Raw genomic sequence first — 19,399 nt, 5'->3', positions numbered from 1 at the left:
AATATGCTACAATACTTAAAAATACACATTGAAGTGTGTAGTCTGTGAAGCATGATGCCATTAAAAGGGGAAATCACTCGGTGAACATCTGTGACGTAAAAAAAAAGTCACAGCACCGATTTTCAGTGAGCCCCGAGAGCAATAATTCGTCATAATATATTTTACTTGCAGGGTCCGGTATCGACGCTAAGCGGTCCCGTGGGCCTGGCGCCGCCCGTGGGGCTGGGCATGGGCCCGCTGGCCACGCTGGCCACGCCCACGCCCACGGCGCCTGCGCCCGCGCCGCACCTGGCGCACTCGCTCGCGCCCGTGCCCACCGTGCCCAGCATCAGCTCGAGCGCCAAGCCGCCCGCGCACTGGGGGGTAACGTGAGTATACAGACAAGCGTCTATTTGTTAAATATATTGTATTTTACATTCATGACAAAGGAATGGTAGGTAATAAAAATAAGCTGAACAAAGAATATGAATGTTGGCTCGGATAAAACTTATCCGTCCAATAATATTAAAATGTCACGTAAACTGTCAAATACGGGCAATTAGAATACGTTTTTAAAATGGTAGTTATTCGACGAATAAGTTTTATCCAAGCATTGAAAAATTGGCCGTTAAAATTGTAATGCAATCTATTGTCGGGCCAATTTAATAGGCAACATTTGACGTCTATCAATTTTATCTTCGAAGAGAGGTAACCTGCTTAAAAACATCGAGTAAATTTAAGGAGCAAATAAGACAAGTTTAATACATAATTAAAAAAACACAACTCATTTATTAATTTATGATGATTTTTATTCACAAGTAATCAATGCATTCAATTCTAGATGTCAGATTTCGATTTTTAGAGTAACGTCTCTGGTATTTAAAAAGAAAAAAGGTTTATTAACACAAAATTGTAGCGACGTCAGTTCTTTAAATCAGAAATTGTTTATTATGTTTAGAATGGTTTATGAGTAAAATTAAACCTTAAAATTACCTGTATAGGTCATTATTATTATAAATATGTAATCGTAATTGAAAATAGTTAAGAAAATGTGCAGTTCTAACAAAACGAGATATCATGTTATTCTATGTCGTCGTTACTAGGTTACGTTGTTGAATTTTGTTGAGCTGTCAAATGTTGCCTATTAAAATGGCTCTACTATAGTCATTATATTAATGCATTTATAGATAAATCTGTATAAATTAAATTGCATATTATATATATATTGCGTAATTTTATCTAGTGCAATGACATCTTTCTTTAAAAAAATTGGTTGTCTGCAAAGTCGGTTTACTGACGATAGTCGAACGTGACAACTTTTTAAGGCCGATTGTGCTTCTCTGTCGCTCATTCCGCGCTCTCGCTTGCACTTCAAGCCCTACGGAACGCCTCAGAGCGAGGTAACGCCGCATGAGTCATGTTTTTTCGTGCGTGCAGCCGGCTCTATCGAATTATAAGACGTTGTCACGTCAAAAAATCAACAACAAAGACACAAGTAGATTATAACGAATTGTGCCCTACTTCCAGCAGGCCGGCGGGTACGGAGCGCAGTGCGGCGTTCGCACCGGCGCCGCCGCTGTTTGGCGCGCCGCTTGCGCCCAACCCGAGTCCTTTCTCTGCGGAATCACTCTTCCAGACCAGTGAGTATCACTTTGAAAATTATGTACTTGAGACATTTTAAATTGTATAAAAAATACATGTGATTTAAACTCAAACTCAAACATTTAATTATTCAATTAGACTTCTTTTAGAAGCACTTTCGAATCGTCATTATATACATTATAAAATTTACCACATTTAATGGGATTAGAACTAACACAAAATTACCTTTCACATGCAAAATTATTAATAAAGAAAGTTTCTAGTTTGCGGTTAATAATTTTCCTTTGTTACGTAATTAACACATATTATGTGTGTTCACGTTGAAGGCCCGGGTGCGGACCTGCTGCGGCGCGAGCTCGACAGCCGGTTCCTGGCGGCGGCGGGCGCGGTGGGCGTGCGCACGGAGCTGCACCACCACCAGCACCAGCACACGCACGTGCACCAGCACCCGCACGCGCACCACCCGCACCAGCTGCTCGTGAGTACCGCACTATATGGACTTGCTATTGGACACATGGACACATTCATTGGACGCAAAGGGTGTTCTGCACCCGCCGGCCTGCTGGAAACGGCGCGAAACAATTACGATTGAATCATGTTATCTAAATATAACAACATTGAACGCGCGAGCTCGACGACTGGTTCCTGTATAATGCGATCGAACTGGGATAACTACAACAATATTATGAATGTCAATGACCTTATGTGTCCAATATTTTTTGAAAAAATAGTCAGTCAATAATATTTTTTTAACCTACTCACTGACTTATATGAAATTTTATACACAACAACAGCATATTGTATGCTGTTGAATTGATCGTATGCTCATTTAGATTGCCTAGTGTCTATACTTTTATTTAATGGAGAATGCGTGTACAAGGGAAAGAGAACGCAAATTCATCAACAAGAATTTCAGGATATTACATTTGGATATTAATGTTTATAAAATCTAATTGATAATAATAATTTACCGATCTAACACCATACAGTGACACTACTCATTTCCAGTTTTAACATTTTCCAAATTATTATTTTTCAGTTCAAAGACGTGAACAAGATGTCATCATTGTACCGCACGGGATTGAACCTGTACCCGTACTCGTCGGGTCTGCTACACCCCTCCGCGCCATACGTGCCTCCCGCGCCGCTCACTACCTATGCACCTAAGGTGAAATATTATTTCTAATATAGAAGTATGGAAATGTACCCGGTTTCTATGCTTTTGTAAAATGTCTTCTATGTCTTCTACATTATAAATAAATACCTATGTACATATTAAAAACAGCTAAGAGGTATATTTAATTGTCAAAATAAATATTTAATAAAAATTAAATTATTAAGTATGGAGACCGATAGAAGGGAACTAATAATTTTTGGGGATTTAAAAAACATTGATATGGACTTATAAAATCTCTAAATGTAACATAAAAAACAAGTTTTGATGATTTCATTCATCTTAAAATATTAACTAATTATTATACAACTGCCTCATAATGCTTGTGATAAGGAAAGGCATAGTATGTATAATTATTACTGTCTTTGCTATGTGTATGATAAGGCCATGCTAATAATAACTTGGTCTATTTATATAAGTGAAGCTAATTGTATATTAATAAAAACGGTCAATGGTCAATGTAAATACATGTAGAAAGTAGATTTTCTTATTAGACTTTTGAATACTTGCTTTTGGTCATTGTTTCGTATAGATGCAAGTAGAAACTACCCTGTACATTTATTTTGGGAAGGTTTTCTAGTACTAACTTATAATTTCACATTAATAGTATTTTTTTCAATTATTGCCTGCTAATTCAAACTTTCTAATGATAGAATTAGATTAATTCTTTATTTCCTTTATGGCCGATTTTTCAATCCTTTGTTAAAACTTATACATCAGTCAGAATCGACATTCGAAATCGAAAATTTAACAATAATTCTAATAGTTTTCAAACTTCGGTCAAGTGAATGGTTCATTGGGACGACAATAAATCTCATTTTGCAACCTTGTCCGCAGTCCGGAACATTGTTTAAATTGCAATTAAATTATTTTTTTGCTGTATGGTCGTGAAAAAAATTCCAAAAGTTCTGCAAACTTGGGAAAGTTTTCGATATAATATTTCATATCACGTATTAAATTTGCAATCAATCTAAGTGTACGGAACATTGTTAAAATTGCAAATAAATTATTTTTTGCTGTATGGTCGTGAAAAAAATTCCAAAAGTTCTGCAAACTTGACACAGATATCGGAAATATATACCGAACGGTTGTATAAATTTGCAACCTTTTCCGTTGACCGTTAACATGTTTATTTATAATTATTTTTAATTCGTGGTCATTTTTTCGAGTAAGGTGGTCTCGGAATAATTACAAAAGTTTTGGAACTTGGTTGCAAACTTCGAAAACATCTATTCTGATGTATTTACAAATTTGCAACCTCATTCAGTTTAATAAAAAAAAATTAATATTCAATATTAAAAGATGTTCCGTACACTGAGATTGGTTGCAAATTTAATACGTGATATGAAATATTATATCGAAAACTTCCCCAAGTTTGCAGAACTTTTGGAATTTTTTTCACGACCATACAGCAAAAAATAATTTAATTGCAGTTCCGGACTGCGGACAAGGTTGCAAAATGAGATTTATTGTCGTCCCAATGTACCATTCACTTGACCCAAGTTTGAAAACTTTTGGAATTATTGTGAATTGAATGTCTTGACTGACTGGAGTATATAATACATGACCCGTCCAATAAAGTATTACACGATAATATTAAAATTTCACCTGTAAGCTGTCAAATACAGGCAATTAGAATACATTTTTGAAATGGCAGTTTAATATATTCAACGAATAAGTTTTAACCAAGGATTGAAAAATCAGCCCTTAGTAATTTTTGAGTCATTGTAGTATAGCTGTTTCAGAACTGAATTTTACAAAGTTAACTATATATTATATGTGTGATAATTTTGTAATTATATTCAGATTAGTTCTGAAATGGCTATAAGAGTATTGAAAGTAATGTCAGTGAGTCACTATGTTACTAAACTCATTTACATGTAAATAGTGTTTATTTTTTTCGTTTAACTTTAACATAACAAAAGCTAGTGACTTACTGACAGTTGTTTAAATAATTTCCATCTATGGTCAGCTTCAATGCTTTCCTTTATATTTTGCACTACTGTCACATTAACATTGCCTCGCATCATGTTAACAGCCCATAGTGTCATCTACAAGCGAGTCCGCCCCTAAACCACCACCACGCCCTGCTGTCGCGGTAGGTCTACTTTAGCACTTTATGCATGCGCCTTTCTTTTGCTCCTTACGTTTCAAAAGTGATTTATAGAAATGGGATTTGATCTGTTTAGTGGATAATTTTTTAATGAGGGTTATCGGGATATCTTGGATGTTTTTAATTGATTATGACAAGAATTAACGATTATATCAATCTCCAACACTGGCCTTATAATGTAATGATCTTTTTCTGGAATTAGTCGTGCACAATAATTAAATAGATTTTGATTTATAGAAACTTGTTTTGTGTGAATAAAGATATCTTCCACAAATAACATTTATATGAATTTTATTTTCTTTTCAATAGAAAACCGGTAAATGGAACGCAATGCACGTGCGCATCGCCTGGGAGATATACAATCACCAGCAGAAGGAGAAGAGCGGCGCGGGCGGCGCGCCGGCGCTTGACAAAGAGAAGTTGCGTGCCTTCCCCGCGCCCGCGCCCCCGCCGCCCGCCTTCCGCTCGCCCTACGACCTGCCCGCGCCCTACCTGCACCACGCGCCGCTGCCGCTCGTGCGCCACCCCGCGCACGCGGCGCACCCCACCCACCCCTCCCACCCGGCGCACCCCGCCCACCCCGCGCACCCCGCGCGCGCCTACGCGCCGCTCGGCGAGCGCGACCTCGGCGTGTCGCCCTTCGCGCGCTACGGCGCCGGCGCCTTCCCCGCGCCCGGCCCCTACGGGCCGCTGCCCTACGGCCGCGAACTACTCTCGTCGCCGCTGCACGCCGTGCACCACGCGCCGCTCGTGCACGACGCGTGGCGCACGCGGCCGCCCGTGTCCGCCGCGGCCGAGGTGCGCCGTGAGCACGAGGAGCGCGAGCGCGCGCGCCGCGAGCGGGAGGAGCGGGAGCGGCGCGAGCGGGACGAGCGGGAGCGGCGCAAGGCGCGCGAGCGGGAGCGGGAGCGGGACCTGGAGCGCGCGCGCACGCGCTCGCCGCTGCGCAACGGCGCGCCCGACAAGGAGGAGCGCAAGCCGCCCGCGCTGCCCGCGTACCCGCCGCCGCACTGGGACCCGTACCGGCCGTTCGACCTGCAGCACATGCGCTTCGCGCCGCTGGTGGAGGCGGCCATCCGCGCGGAGGAGGACCGCGCCAAGATGCTGAGCGCGTACGCGCACCACCAGCAGCTGAAGGCGGGCCCGCTGCTGGCGCACCGCGCGCACGGACTGGCGCCGCCGCTGGCCCCGCTGGCCCCGCTGGCGCCGCTGGCCCCGCCGCTGGCCCCGCTGGCGCCGCTCGACCTGCTCAAGAAGGAGGAGCCGCGATGATAGCGGCCCCTCGCCGCCGACGTGTACATAGCGTAGCGCGAACGAGAGTACGATTCGACGTATCGTTTGGTATTATCGGTTTAGAGAATTATTTATTGTAACGTCGCTTTAACGTCGCGCCGGCGTCCCTAGTGTATATACGAGGGGCGGAGGTCCGGCCCGCGAGTGCAATATAGGACGAGATCTCGGACGCCGGCCGCACACTACTGCTTGTTTATTTACATGAGAATATCTAACGAGTTGTTATTGTGTCACCATCATTAGTTAATTATACATCGCTGGTTATGTGAAGATAGATAGGATTAACGGAATCGCTATCGATATAATTATACATATTTATATATACTTATAAATAAAATGTAAATATTAGATTGTAAATTAGTAATTAAAATATAGAATCGGTTTATTTAACGTCATACAAAGGAAAAAAATCCCATAAATTATTATTGTATCGGGAGTTTAATTTATACTTCCGTTAAAAATCTCAAAATGGATTTTCAATTGTACCAGTGGAGGTTTATTTATTTATTTATGATGTACTCGTTTCTTCCGAGATTGTTAACGATCCACACTGCGGCTTCTGTTGTACCAACAGTTGATTCTTTAAATGCATTTAAAATATGTGATATTATTGTATTGTGGAATGCGTTTTGTCTGACTTCAGAGTAGTGTCTGTTTGCAGTTAGATAATGATATTACATTTATATTCAAATTCGTGTTACCTTCTTCCTTAAATTATTTTCTAGTAGATTTCTGTGGACAATATCAAGCTAACGATGCTTCCGAAATGTTTTTATTGAACTCGACATGTGCCATTTTTGTGAATGTTGTCAGACAAAATTATAAAAAAAAACCTGTTTTAGGGCACATTTTGATAATTATGTTCTCATTATTTCATTAAGAATAAATCAGAAATGTATTATAGTTTATACAAAATCATTCTGTATACTAAAAAGTAAATGAAAGCTTGGTGCGATTCAGAAAATACCATTAAAACTTTTGATTTTTATACCAATCTGAGTTTTTGTACTTTCCTATTCTAGTCAAAAATATCCTAGACATTGTATGTTGTATTGTACATATTTTTTGTAAACTTTATATATTTTAAGTATTACAATAACAATAAACATATCGTCTCAGATACATTTGACTTAAAAAAACCTTTACACTATTTTTCAATGCATTATCCTATAAGAATAATCATCAGTTAGTGACTAATCAACCAAGTAACACGCCTTACATATGCGTGGATGGATGCGCTCCTGAATTTGTCTTTTTTTATTTACTTGCTTATAATTAAAAAAAATATAGTCACGCATGTTTAAACACAATTTTCATATGTGTTTATTTATCCTATACACGAAGATTATAATATATTATATCTTTGCCAAATTTCATTCTAATCCAATCGGTCACGAGTAATTTTGGTATTTATATATCACAAAAGTTACTCCATTGCAGTCTTTAATTATAATGACGTCATAAGTGACACTTACATATAAATAAAATGTTCACAGTTCAGTTACACTACACTAGCGCAATAATAAATTTACTTATTTTACTGAAAAATTGAAGCGCCATCTTGAAAGGTCCGTATTTTTAAGCTACATGTGAAAGTCTGTTATGTACAGTAATAAAATTATAAATTGAGAATTAACGAAAACTATTCTTCTTCACTGCTCTTCTTTGCTCGAGAATTTGTCATCACTGAGCCAGTAATAAATTTGTCATTATTACAGAATCATGTTTAGGAGTGAGAGAAAATGCTACTAAAGCCTAAACTTATATACCTAGCTAACTAATTCATATTATTACCTCAATAAAAAGCTGAAGAGTTTGTTTGAACGCTCTGATCTCAGGAACTTCTGGTCCGATTTGAAAAATTCTTTCGGTGTTAGATAGCCCATTTATCGAGGAAGGTTATTAGACTACAAGCCCGCATAGGACAAAAATATGGGTCAAATGAAACACCAGGGGACATATCTAGAACGATAGCAGAGCAAAAAATAATAAGATTCATCACTATGCCGTCACTTGTAAGCTGTCCAACTGAGTGCAGATGAGAATTGAAAAGTACAGGTAGACTCGGTAAATTTTGGTCATATATTTTTGTACGGCATTCTTAACCATCGATAGATCCATTAAAAATAATAAGAAACCGCTCAGTGCCGTACAAAAATGGTGGTCCACCAAGTCGGAATTTTTATTTAATTTCCGAGAGTTACCGGGGGTAAATTTGGTCATTTGACCATGTACGGCATCTGTGTCATACTATTGCTATACTGCTTTTAATCCATTATTCCGCAACGCCGTACAAAAATCATGGGGACAAGGGGAAAAAATCGAGAGTTGCAATCCCCTCTCTTTCCCCACTCCAGGGGGTCATTTGACTAAGTACGGCTTCGGTTCCAAAACATTATCTAGCACTCAAAAGTACTATTAAAAGCAATGCCGTCAAAAAATAATTGTTCTTTTAAATGTATACCAATAATCATCTTAATTTCATCGAATTCTTGATATAAAGAGCTGTAAGGTCATTTGACCCTGTACGGGAACTTTTTTTTTAACATGATATTGTAAAATTCAATTGTTGTATAGTATTGCCGTTCAAAAGAAACCGTTCTAAAAAAAGTTATAGAGAAATGCAAAACCAGAAATTTTGTTAAAGTTTAAACATCGTAGATTAATGAAATATAATAGTTTTCTACACTTTATCCGTTGTTTTAAATAGTATTAACATAGATAAATTAGGAAAAAACGATGCCGTACATTTTTGTGCAGACCACATCTTTTAGGCTGATGAAAGCGACGAAAGCTACAATTTTAAGGGTGCTTTATGGCCATTTGATACAGTACGGCATTAACATATTTTTACCCAACTACGGCAAAGCAAAAGGAGGGTTATGGTTGTTTACAGGTCATGTATGTATGTTCATCTATTCCCTCGTAACTTCTAAACTACTTATCAGAATTCGACAAATGACATATCATTAGAAGCGTCTGAATTGTTCACTGGATAACCAGCGACCAGCTAGCTAAAGGCTATATGGGGTTTCACAAAATCTAATGTGGCGCCCTCTAGCGGACAAAACATACAGAGTAAAAAAATAAAGTTAAGATAAATATGCAGTGTTTGGTATCATTTGAAAGCGCTTTACTTGTACATTTTGAATATGTATATATTACTAGCATTTGCTTGTGACTTTACCTGTATTCATGGACTGATTGCATATAATTCACATCTTTTCGTTCATAGCTTTTTTATTAGTTCATCAATTTAACGGAGTCCATTCCACCTGACTCCGACTTTCCAAGGTGATAATTAACCACCTCGAGCTTCTTAATATTAATGTATATTTATATTTTATTATAAAAATATAAAGCAAACATTTCGTTATATGGATGTTTTTCTTTTTCAGATTTTTCCCCTTTGAACCAACGAAAATGTACGGCACATGATAAAATATTATCTATGCATAAAATACTTTAAAAATAAATTTATTTCGTGTTGTGTCAAATGACCCCCTGGAGTGGGGAAAAAGAGGGGATTAAAACTCTCGATTTTTTCCCCTTGTCCCCATAATTTTTGTACGGCGATGCGGAATAATGGATTAAAAGCAGTATAGCAATAGTATGACACAGATGCCGTACATGGTCAAATGACCAAATTTACCCCCGGTAACTCTCGGAAATTAAATAAAAATTCCGACTTGGTGGACCACCATTTTTGTACGGCACTGAGCGGTTTCTTATTATTTTTAATGGATCTATCGATGGTTAAGAATGCCGTACAAAAATATATGACCAAAATTTACCGAGTCTACCTGTACTTTTCAATTCTCATCTGCACTCAGTTGGACAGCTTACAAGTGACGGCATAGTGATGAATCTTATTATTTTTTGCTCTGCTATCGTTCTAGATATGTCCCCTGGTGGTTCATTTGACCCATATTTTTGTCCTATGCGGGCTTGTAGTCTATATAGGCTAATAATATATCATCACGCTAAGACCAACAAGAGCGGAGCAATGCGGGTGACACTACGGGGCACAGCTAGTAAATTAAATATGGAGTACAGATATTACAATTCGAATTCCGCCCGCGGCTTCGCCCGCGTTTTTAAAGAACAACCCGCATAGTACCCGTTCCTTTGGGATTTCCGGGATAAAAATTAGTCGATTCAGTAGTATGTGTAGAAGTAGCAAACACCCATCCATCCTCACAAACTCATATATTTGTAGGATCTAGATTAAATTAGTAGTTAGTATCGTGTTTATAATATTAGAAGGATAGTTGCGCAGCGAGCATCGCGAGATTGCAGGAGGCAGCGAAAAGTGCGAGAGGCCTATTCGCCTATTCTACATCTACATGACCCTGGGAAAGCTGCTAAATAAGTATGTTATTTATATCTAATAATATGTATATAGCAAGTGTAGCCGGCATATATTATATACTAGCTTTTGCCCGCGCGGAAATATTATAAAGCTAAAGAGTTTGTTTGTTTGAACGCGCTAATCTCAGAAACTACTGGTCCGATTTGAAAAATTATTTTGGTGTTAGATAGCCCATTTATCGAGGAAGGCTATATATTATCACGCTAAGACCAACAGGAGCTAAGTAATGCGGGTGAAACCGCGGAGCACAGCTAGTTATTATATAAATGTCGAACTATTACCTATGCACCGATTTTGATTAAACCTAATTGTTCTTTATAGAGTAAAATTTCCGTGGAGGGAAAGTATTCTAAATACTGTAGATAGAAAATGTTGCTCAAACGAAACATAAAATTATTCTTGAAAAAAAAATGTACTATCACTGTATTAAAATCATAACTAGCTACATATTTTCTATTTGTGAATTATCGATAACAAGGCTGATTGTACATCACTTAGGGCATAGCATTACGACTTAGGTTAATGTCTTTAATGTAGAGTGACACAAATTTCAACCTTATCTCTATGTGTTGAGGTTTAAAGTTATTTCTATCGAATGTTAACCTTTTGACCGCCAGAGCAAAAACGCATCGCCGTGCCCTCCACGCCAAGCCACAAATTCAATGCGATAACCTTGAAAATAGTAGGGATTCCAAAATGTTATCGATAAACATAATAATTCACGTCTGAATATTTGAATAAACAGCTTATAACACAAAAATAATATTTATTTAACCTCATCTCCTACTGTAAAAACTTAAGACCACATTTATAGCAACTATCAACAAAAATAATCAACCTTTTGAGATACAAAAATACATATAAAATTGCAGCAAGTTACAGCACTATTCTCTATCAGTTACGCCCCATTGGCATGTATACATGCCAATGGCGCGGGCAACCATCCTTTTTTTTATAATCTCTCGCTTCTGATTAGGGATGTGTAGCTGTATATTATTATAACTTATCGAGTTTATTTATTAAGTTTATATGAACTATAGGTATTATTGTGGAGTGTTTATTTGTAAATATCAAAACAACTATTACCTTTAAATAAAGGGAATTGCATTAAAACTACATATTTATTTTCCAATCATTTAGTTTAATACTTGAGTTATTACAAATACTAATTATATGTAGGTACCTATTTAGGTCAATTACCATATTTTGATATGACATAGCGACAATTTGTATCATAAGAATATCTAATATAATAATAAATATATATAGAATATCTTCTGTACTATAAAACTCTTCACTTGCCATTTTTGCGATTATAATATTGGTAGATACCTACTCGATAAAATATTTTTACAACTTTCCGCACTTAACAACACGGCACGCGCTTACGACGTCACCAGTCCGACATCTATTCATGTCAATGGCGCAGAAGGGATTGCATATCAATACTGTGCTAGGGATGCGCATGATTGGCGAAAAGGAAAATATTCAAATCAACAATATCCACAATATAGACAATATGGTATTATACCAAAGAATGTAGTATTTACCTTTTTTCTCAGTGACTAAGCTTATATATTTTTTTTTGTAGTAATTACAAAAATTAAGCGAATTAGAGTAATTTCGCTGAAATTTTAATGAAGTTACTTGAATATTACACTACATCACTAGTAGGCACGTATACATGTCATTGGCGCGAGAGAACATGCTTTTTTAGCCATTAATTAAGTTATTTTTTGTCATCAAATATTTGAATAACTACTTGGCAATTTTGTTTACTGTGTACAATTATGTAATAACTGGGGATTCAGTTCATAAACTGTATAAATAAAACACGTAAAAGTAAAGGTTTAATATGTTTATTTTGTATTTATCTATGATCTGTTTCTTGGCATGTATAGGTGTCGTTGGCGCACAGGGCACGATTGCGCATGACATCTATAGATGTCATTGGCGTTCAAAAGGTTAACGCCCTCTGTTATTGAATAGTCAAATTTTTTCGAATTTGAAAATTTTCGAATTCTCTGAGCAAAGAGAAACAAAACAGATCTAGGGATGTTATACTAAAATAAACCGTAAAACCATAAACCGTGTTACTGTGTACATAGGTAGGGTACATACTGAAATGCTGAATTTATTACTAAGTCACTTATTACTCAAATTAAGCTGTCCAATAAAAGGCATAGCTTACTTGTAGTTGTACTGTTTAGCTATCGGTTTAAAATTTAAATGTATGGGTTTGGCGACAGTGGTTTTCATACTTATAGTACATACTTCCTACTTTATAGTACTTTTTTGAGTTTGAGTTGAGTTAAGACTCCCACCTAGTACTTCGCACACAGCCAATAGGCATTGTTATTTAGGAATAATTCAAATTCCAAGCAATGTTGCCGTATTGTTATGCATGCAGCATGACGCAGGTCAAATCTTTATATTATGGGAGCCTACATTTTACGCAATCATTAGGCTATTTAATTTCTTAGAAAAATGATTTTCTATTATACTTCTCGTAAACTGTTTTTCAATAGTTTCTGATTACCAGTGGGCACTCGTTGTGTATGTAATTTCCATTAATGCCTCTCGTTTTTTCAACATTGTAACTAATACTAATATTATAAATCTGAAAAGTTTGTTTGTTTGAACGCGATAATCTCAGGAACTGCTGGTCCGATTTGAAAAATTATTTCGATGTTAGATAGCCCATTTATCGAGAAGGCTAGGTACAGGCTATATATCATTACGCTAAGACCAACAGGAGGGGAGCCACATGGGTGAAACCGCTAAGCGCAGCCAGTAATATCAATGGAATATCTTCAGAGTTTATGTGTTGAAAAATAAACACAAGACAGATTAATTGGAATTCAGGATATTTGGATTAGTTAATAAAAGAAGTATATAAATATGTTTTAAACATCACTTTAATATTCTATAAGTCATTTTATATTCAAATACTTCTAATTGATCTTTGATCTATGTGAAATAAAAGACCAAAATACTCTCTTGCTATAATATTTTATTACACTAATTTAATGATTTTACTAATTCATCAAAATGATTTAAAGGTGATATAAAATAAAAGATGTTTCTACTATGATTATATTTACTGTAACAATAAATTACACTGATGTCAGAGTAGAGCTTTTCAAGTTTACTTTCTGTACCAAATCTGGATAGTTTTCATTCTTTTAACTTTCTTTTGTAATTGAAGAACACCATAGAGCAGAGCTTCGGCGGTCGGCGGGCAACCTGGCACATAGATATCTACTGGCACAATGCGGTCACAACCCCTGCAAAATAACAAGGAATTAAAAAAAAACTAAGCTTGCAAAATATAGCCTTTACTTTGCAAATAGGGACATGACAGCAATTTCATTTGTCTTCTATTAATTTATAAAAGATAAAAGCCAAACAATTAAATAACAAGTTTAAAGCAAAAAAAAAACATGTAGATTAGAAACATGGCCGAAATTTATTTTCCACTGTTAAAATAAATCACAATAAATAATTTGAATTTGAAATTTTTTCTAATTGAAAAAGTTCATCTTATGCCTTGCTGACTGTACATTGTACAGACATGAATGGCAAACATTAAAAAAACTATGTCCATGTTTAAGCTTTTTAAGATTGATCACCAATTTATTAGTCCAACACCAAATCAAAATTAATATTCGAAATGTATTGAAAAGCCTCTTTGGCTTATTTGTTCAATTAATTCCATGACTTACCTCACAACCGAGTAAGAGTAATGGTAGTATCCACCACCGTTAGCACAGCTGCCCATAGAAATCACCCATCTCGGGTCCGGCATTTGATCGTAAACCTTCCTTAAAGCTGGAGCCATTTTGTTTGTTAAAGTACCAGCTACAATCATCACGTCAGACTGCCGAGGTGATGCTCTGAATACTACACCATATCTAGAATGCATTATTGTTTGGATTATTATTGATTGTTAAAATTTTAATACAAGTGAAACTTACATTATAACAAAGACTAGTAAAATATAGGTAAAGCTAAGCTTAAGGAGAGTGCGGGGCAGTTCCAACAGAATTTTTTGCTAAATAAATAAAAATAAATTTTGAATTGTTACTGGTAACAATGGTCCATCATTTATGAAATTTTAGAAATTTTAGAGATTTTAGATTAATAATGAAATTTATATGGTTTATTTATTTATAGGCAAATTCAACAAATACGAAAAAGGTTACATGAATTATTTTATTCTGGGATTAAAAATTTGGTGAAAAAATGTGATGAAATTGAAAAAATAAAATTATCAATTTCATCACGGTCACAGCTTTAAAGCCCTACATATTTCAAAATGTAAATGTTTGTATTGGTGAGAATTCAACTTAAACATTTTAATTGTATGGATAAGATCAACTTTAATTACAACAATCAATATTGGATTGTTTGATTTTCATACTAAATTCGCAAATAAAATTAAGTGCGACATATGCTAACATTTAGTTACCTGTCCATGTCATAGCGAGGAGCGGCGATGTGCATCATCTCTACGGCACAACAAGCCAGACCAAAAGTCATGGGCCACATTGATCCCTTCCTACCCCAATTCAGTAAGTCGTCCAACCTAGCAACGGCATACTCTGCCATGTTCGATGTTTTTTGAAAAGGCGAATACGGTCTCATCTCTGATGGGTCTGGAGCCGGCAAATGGGTTTGGCGTACTTGATCTACAATTGGTGTAAAGGCTCCTTTCTTTAAAACGGATAAAACCGTAGAGGGAGCCGAAGCCCCTATTGCTTTGAGCGCCTGCATTGCACCTGCAAAAACACGTAATTTAGAGCTAGAAATAATTAAGTTTATTATAAAATTTCACTAGGTGATGTATCTTACTTATATTTATTTAATTTTTATAAAACCTACACCAGCAAAGTGGTGTTCCAATTAAGCTTAAAAATAAAATACAAATATTTTACGTAACTACGCGCATTTGCAAATCAATTCATTCGATGTGTTGACTTTGAAGTTTGACAATTGACATAACATGACATTCATATTGTTTTTTTAATAAACAAAAGCAGCTGCGACAACTTGGAGATACTAGATAGAGCTGGAATCACGATCGAGTTGATTCGTAAAACAAATTCTATCATAACCATAGCAAGCAGCAATATTCAGAATAAATTTTTACATAAAATAGATATCATGCATATTTTGAAGCTAATAATGTTAGCCACCCTTTAAAATAAATCAAGCGCCACTGCCAGATGATAGAGATACTAGAGACTATATTTTAGAAGTCGAATATAGATTTCAATTATATGATAACTAATAATGAAATAAAGCATGTCGATCTAGTGGAAATAAAAATTAATGGATCATTTTATTTTCGTGACACCGGCAAATAGTTACGTTTTCATGACATAGGTACGAGAGAAAAGAAAAAGATAATTATTGACATTTGACGTTGACGTTGACTTATTTGATTAATCAAATCATGTTCAAAATTGACAATTATTTGAATGTCCCGGCTCCCCGTGTCCGAGTAGAATAATTTAAATTTGTACCTGTATCGAACGAACTTTGTAGGTTCATTCGAAAAGAAACAAATTACAAGACAAAATAGTAGATTTATATACAACATACATTACATAATTGAACCTAGGGAACTTACACCAGTTTGCACAGCATCTGTAAAATAATAATGAATGGACCACAAAAGGTAAACACAAAAATCTACTATTGAGAAAATTAATTTTAATAATGTACATACATATTTGAAAAATGTTCTCATTGATATACTTTTCAGAGTAAGAAGTGGTTCAAACCATTATTCGAATTTGACGAAACTGAGCCACCGAAAAAGATTAAAAAGAATACAAGTAAAATAGTTGAACCTGTAAACAACAATGAGGAAGATGTGAGTAACGTTTTATGTGTAGTGTTATAACTACTTGTTTTATAACATTATTTACGTTTAATATAAATTTCAGATATGTGCGCGAAAGAACAACAATCATATAATTCATAATGTAACTAGTAAAAATTGGATGAAAAATTTCGATCCAGTAAAAGTCGATGATTTAGCAGTGCATAATAAAAAAATTCAAGAGGTAGAAGAATGGTTGAAATGTTCTTGTTTGAACAGCAGCAGTAATATGTTACTACTCTCTGGGCCAGTGGGATGTGGAAAAACAGCTACAATACACACCTTAGCAGCTAAACATAATATAAAACTTACAGAGTGGATTACACCAGTTGATATAGAATTCCCTTCAGAATATGGTATTATTGATCTATGTTTATTATGTTAACATCTATAGAAAATACAATATGTTGCCTACTTATTGTCCAAACCTGTGTTTAAGAGTAAAATAATTTAATTATCAGAAAAATAAAATTATCTTTATTTCTACTAATTACAGGAGACTATCAATTTAAAGAATCTCAATCAAAAAGATTCCTTGATTTTATTATAAATGCTGCCAATTTCACATCTCTTCTTGATAACAATAGCAGTAAAGTAGTACTTGTGGAAGATTTTCCCAATACATTTTTAAGGACACCAGCCGAGTTTACAGATATTTTACAGTAAGTTTTATATATTTAAATAGATTCTTTAGTGTAATTTACAGTAGGCACTACTGTCATATAAGTGGTACTATATTTCAAATAATATTTATGTGACATAGTATTCATGATTATAATATTATGTTAAACTAATTGTGACTGCAAAGCTTATAATTAATTAATCTTTAAAAAATTTCTCATTGTTTTATGAGATCATTATATTTGATAAATGTGTGTGTTATGTGTTTAATGTTTAAACTATATACATCATATTATATTTGTTCTTTTTCAGCCAATATAGGCAAAGAGCAAAATCCCCCATTGTTTTCATTTGCTCAGAGTCACATACGGATAACAAAAATATAGCATTGAATCTCTTTACTCCAACATTGAAAGAGCAGTTCAATATAACACATATAGCGTAAGTATAAACATATTATGTAAAAAAAATTACCTACTCTTCTAATTTTTTTTAAAATAATAAGTATTCTAACTGCCTTTAGAATAACTAAGGTTTTTAAACATGCTAAAAAATGAAGCCTTTTTTTAATTTCCAGGTTTAATGCTGTATCAGTAACAGGTTTAAAGGCAGCATTAAAACGTGCTGTTGATATTATTAGTAAGAAATACTTATCAATGTACAACATACCAAGTGCCAGTGTTGTGGATTCAGTTGTCAATTCTTCGGGAGGCGATGTTCGATCTGCTATTTTAAATCTACACTTTGCGTCACTAAAAGGTATGTTTTATACATTTAAGTAATTTATATTGTCATTTTCTTGTAAAATATTAAATTTATTATCATAACAATCTTCTGTATAAGGAATAAAAAATGACATTTTTGTGGTTTTGGTATTTTACAAAAGAAATATAATTGTATTTCAGGATCAACAATGAACTTAGAAACTAGTATTATTCTTGAAAAAGAAGTTAAAAGTAAAACAACCAAAAAGAAAAAGAATGCTTCAAGTAAATTTATGTCTTTGGGAAAGGATCAAACTGTGAGCATATTGCATGGAGTCGGCAGAGTACTTAATCCTAAAGGTAATTTTGATATCAATATTTTAACTTTTATTCATATTTCAACCTCATTTCTAAATCAGTAGTTTAATATATTTTTTTGTAACTAGTGAATATAACTATAAACAGTTTTATTTCAAGAGTACATATTTTATAGAATCTTGGAAAAATAGTACATTTACTATTACTATTTGAAAATGAAAACATCAAAGTAAAATACATATTTTATTTCATTTACAGTAATAGTATCAGAAGACGGCAAAAATAATTTGACTCACTCCCCAAAAGATATAATTGAACAATTTCTCAGCCATCCCAGTTCGTTCATATCATTTTTGGAAGAAAACTATTTACCTCACTTCTCTTGTCCAAATGATGTTGACAAAGCAGCCTCCGCTCTTAGTGATAGTGACTACATGCTGTCTGAGTGGAATGTGAGTAATTTTTATTCAGAAAAAAGTTGACGTAAATGCTGTTTTACTAATATTATTGTATGACAATATCTATTATCACAGTTATTCTTTCTATAAAGCGAATCATTTTTTTCTTTTCGAAGTGAAACTTCTTTATCGGGGTTGGAAAAAAATTTAGTGTAACATTTTTTCGTTACGCGTGACATTTTTTCAGTTACGCGCCATCTTTTTCTATCCCTACCACGCGTGATTCGACGTATTTATGTAAAGTTGCATATAGTAAATTATTTTTTGAAAAATAAGGTCATAAAGAAGTTTCACTTCTTACGTGTGTACACTAGTACACGCACACATTTAATTATAATTTTCCCATTTTAACTTAAATAAATCAGAAGGAATTAATTTATCTTGTTATATCTTTCAGGAGAAACTGTGCCAGGAGTATGGTTTATATACAGCTGTAGCTGGTCTAATGTTAGCTAATAAATCACCAGTCTCTGCCTGGAATCCTGTCCGAGGCCCAAAAAATATGAAAGTTCAATATCCGTAAGTACATCAGTTGTACGATCAACATTTTGTAACAGACCAAAATTAAAGCATAACTATCAAATTACTAATCATATTTGTTTTTGCTTTCTATTTTGATGTAGAAAAAATCTTTTAATACTAAAAATATTAATCATAAATGAAAACCTCTAATTGTATATTTTCAGGACATTAAAAGAACTACCACAACTGGACAGTGATTATTTGTACAAAGGCAAAGTGTTGGTTTCCGATTACCTTACCTATTGCAAGATAATTGGGAACAATAATTAGTTTTAAGAAAAATGTACTGTGATTTTAAACATTTATTAATAAAATTTAAACTTCAACTTATTGTTTTATTTTACTTCTTAACA

The 19,399-nt window shown here is 35.0% G+C and overlaps 3 protein-coding genes across 6 annotated transcripts in view; 2 read left to right on the top strand and 1 right to left on the bottom strand.

The window, feature by feature from the left end:
- Positions 1–7,155, top strand: part of tay (tay bridge kinase) — a 64,829-nt gene extending 57,674 nt beyond the window's left edge. The window contains exons 10-15 of the mRNA XM_089702220.1: positions 172–368; positions 1,507–1,619; positions 1,908–2,059; positions 2,621–2,749; positions 4,794–4,853; positions 5,178–7,155. Of these exons, the coding sequence (XP_089558346.1) occupies positions 172–368; positions 1,507–1,619; positions 1,908–2,059; positions 2,621–2,749; positions 4,794–4,853; positions 5,178–6,140 (1,614 nt within the window). The 3' untranslated portion in view covers positions 6,141–7,155. The remainder of the gene's footprint in view (positions 1–171; positions 369–1,506; positions 1,620–1,907; positions 2,060–2,620; positions 2,750–4,793; positions 4,854–5,177) is intronic.
- A 6,371-nt stretch (positions 7,156–13,526) lies between these two features.
- LOC149483268 (NADH dehydrogenase [ubiquinone] iron-sulfur protein 7, mitochondrial-like) lies at positions 13,527–15,526 on the bottom strand. Of its 3 annotated transcripts, none has more exons than XM_089702216.1 (4): positions 15,418–15,526; positions 15,005–15,314; positions 14,259–14,447; positions 13,527–13,820 (listed from the first exon to the last, which is right to left on the bottom strand). In XM_089702216.1, the coding sequence occupies exons 2-4, from the start codon at positions 15,307–15,309 to the stop codon at positions 13,682–13,684; spliced, it is 633 nt and encodes a 210-aa protein (XP_089558342.1). In that variant the 5' UTR covers positions 15,310–15,314; positions 15,418–15,526; the 3' UTR covers positions 13,527–13,681. The 3 variants fall into 3 exon arrangements, with proteins under 3 accessions (XP_089558342.1, XP_089558343.1, XP_089558341.1); XM_089702217.1 differs by having other exon boundaries at positions 15,005–15,303; positions 15,388–15,520; XM_089702215.1 differs by having other exon boundaries at positions 15,388–15,514.
- Positions 15,527–16,009: 483 nt separating this feature from the next.
- Positions 16,010–19,372, top strand: Rad17 (Rad17 checkpoint clamp loader component). Of its 2 annotated transcripts, none has more exons than XM_089702247.1 (10): positions 16,010–16,216; positions 16,304–16,414; positions 16,488–16,779; positions 16,920–17,085; positions 17,357–17,485; positions 17,622–17,803; positions 17,950–18,108; positions 18,325–18,518; positions 18,922–19,043; positions 19,211–19,372. In XM_089702247.1, the coding sequence occupies exons 1-10, from the start codon at positions 16,199–16,201 to the stop codon at positions 19,314–19,316; spliced, it is 1,479 nt and encodes a 492-aa protein (XP_089558373.1). In that variant the 5' UTR covers positions 16,010–16,198; the 3' UTR covers positions 19,317–19,372. The 2 variants fall into 2 exon arrangements, with proteins under 2 accessions (XP_089558373.1, XP_089558374.1); XM_089702248.1 differs by having other exon boundaries at positions 16,304–16,423; positions 16,503–16,779.
- Positions 19,373–19,399: the final 27 nt, after the last annotated feature.

Source organism: Colias philodice, chromosome 13 (assembly GCF_061535455.1).
Source record: "Colias philodice isolate Cphi_HAF_F1 chromosome 13, ilColPhil1 Martin Lab GWU primary, whole genome shotgun sequence".
NCBI classification, from domain to species: Eukaryota; Metazoa; Arthropoda; class Insecta; order Lepidoptera; family Pieridae; genus Colias; species Colias philodice.
Note: the sequence above shows the minus strand (reverse complement) of the source record. Positions and strands in the feature narration are given on the sequence as shown.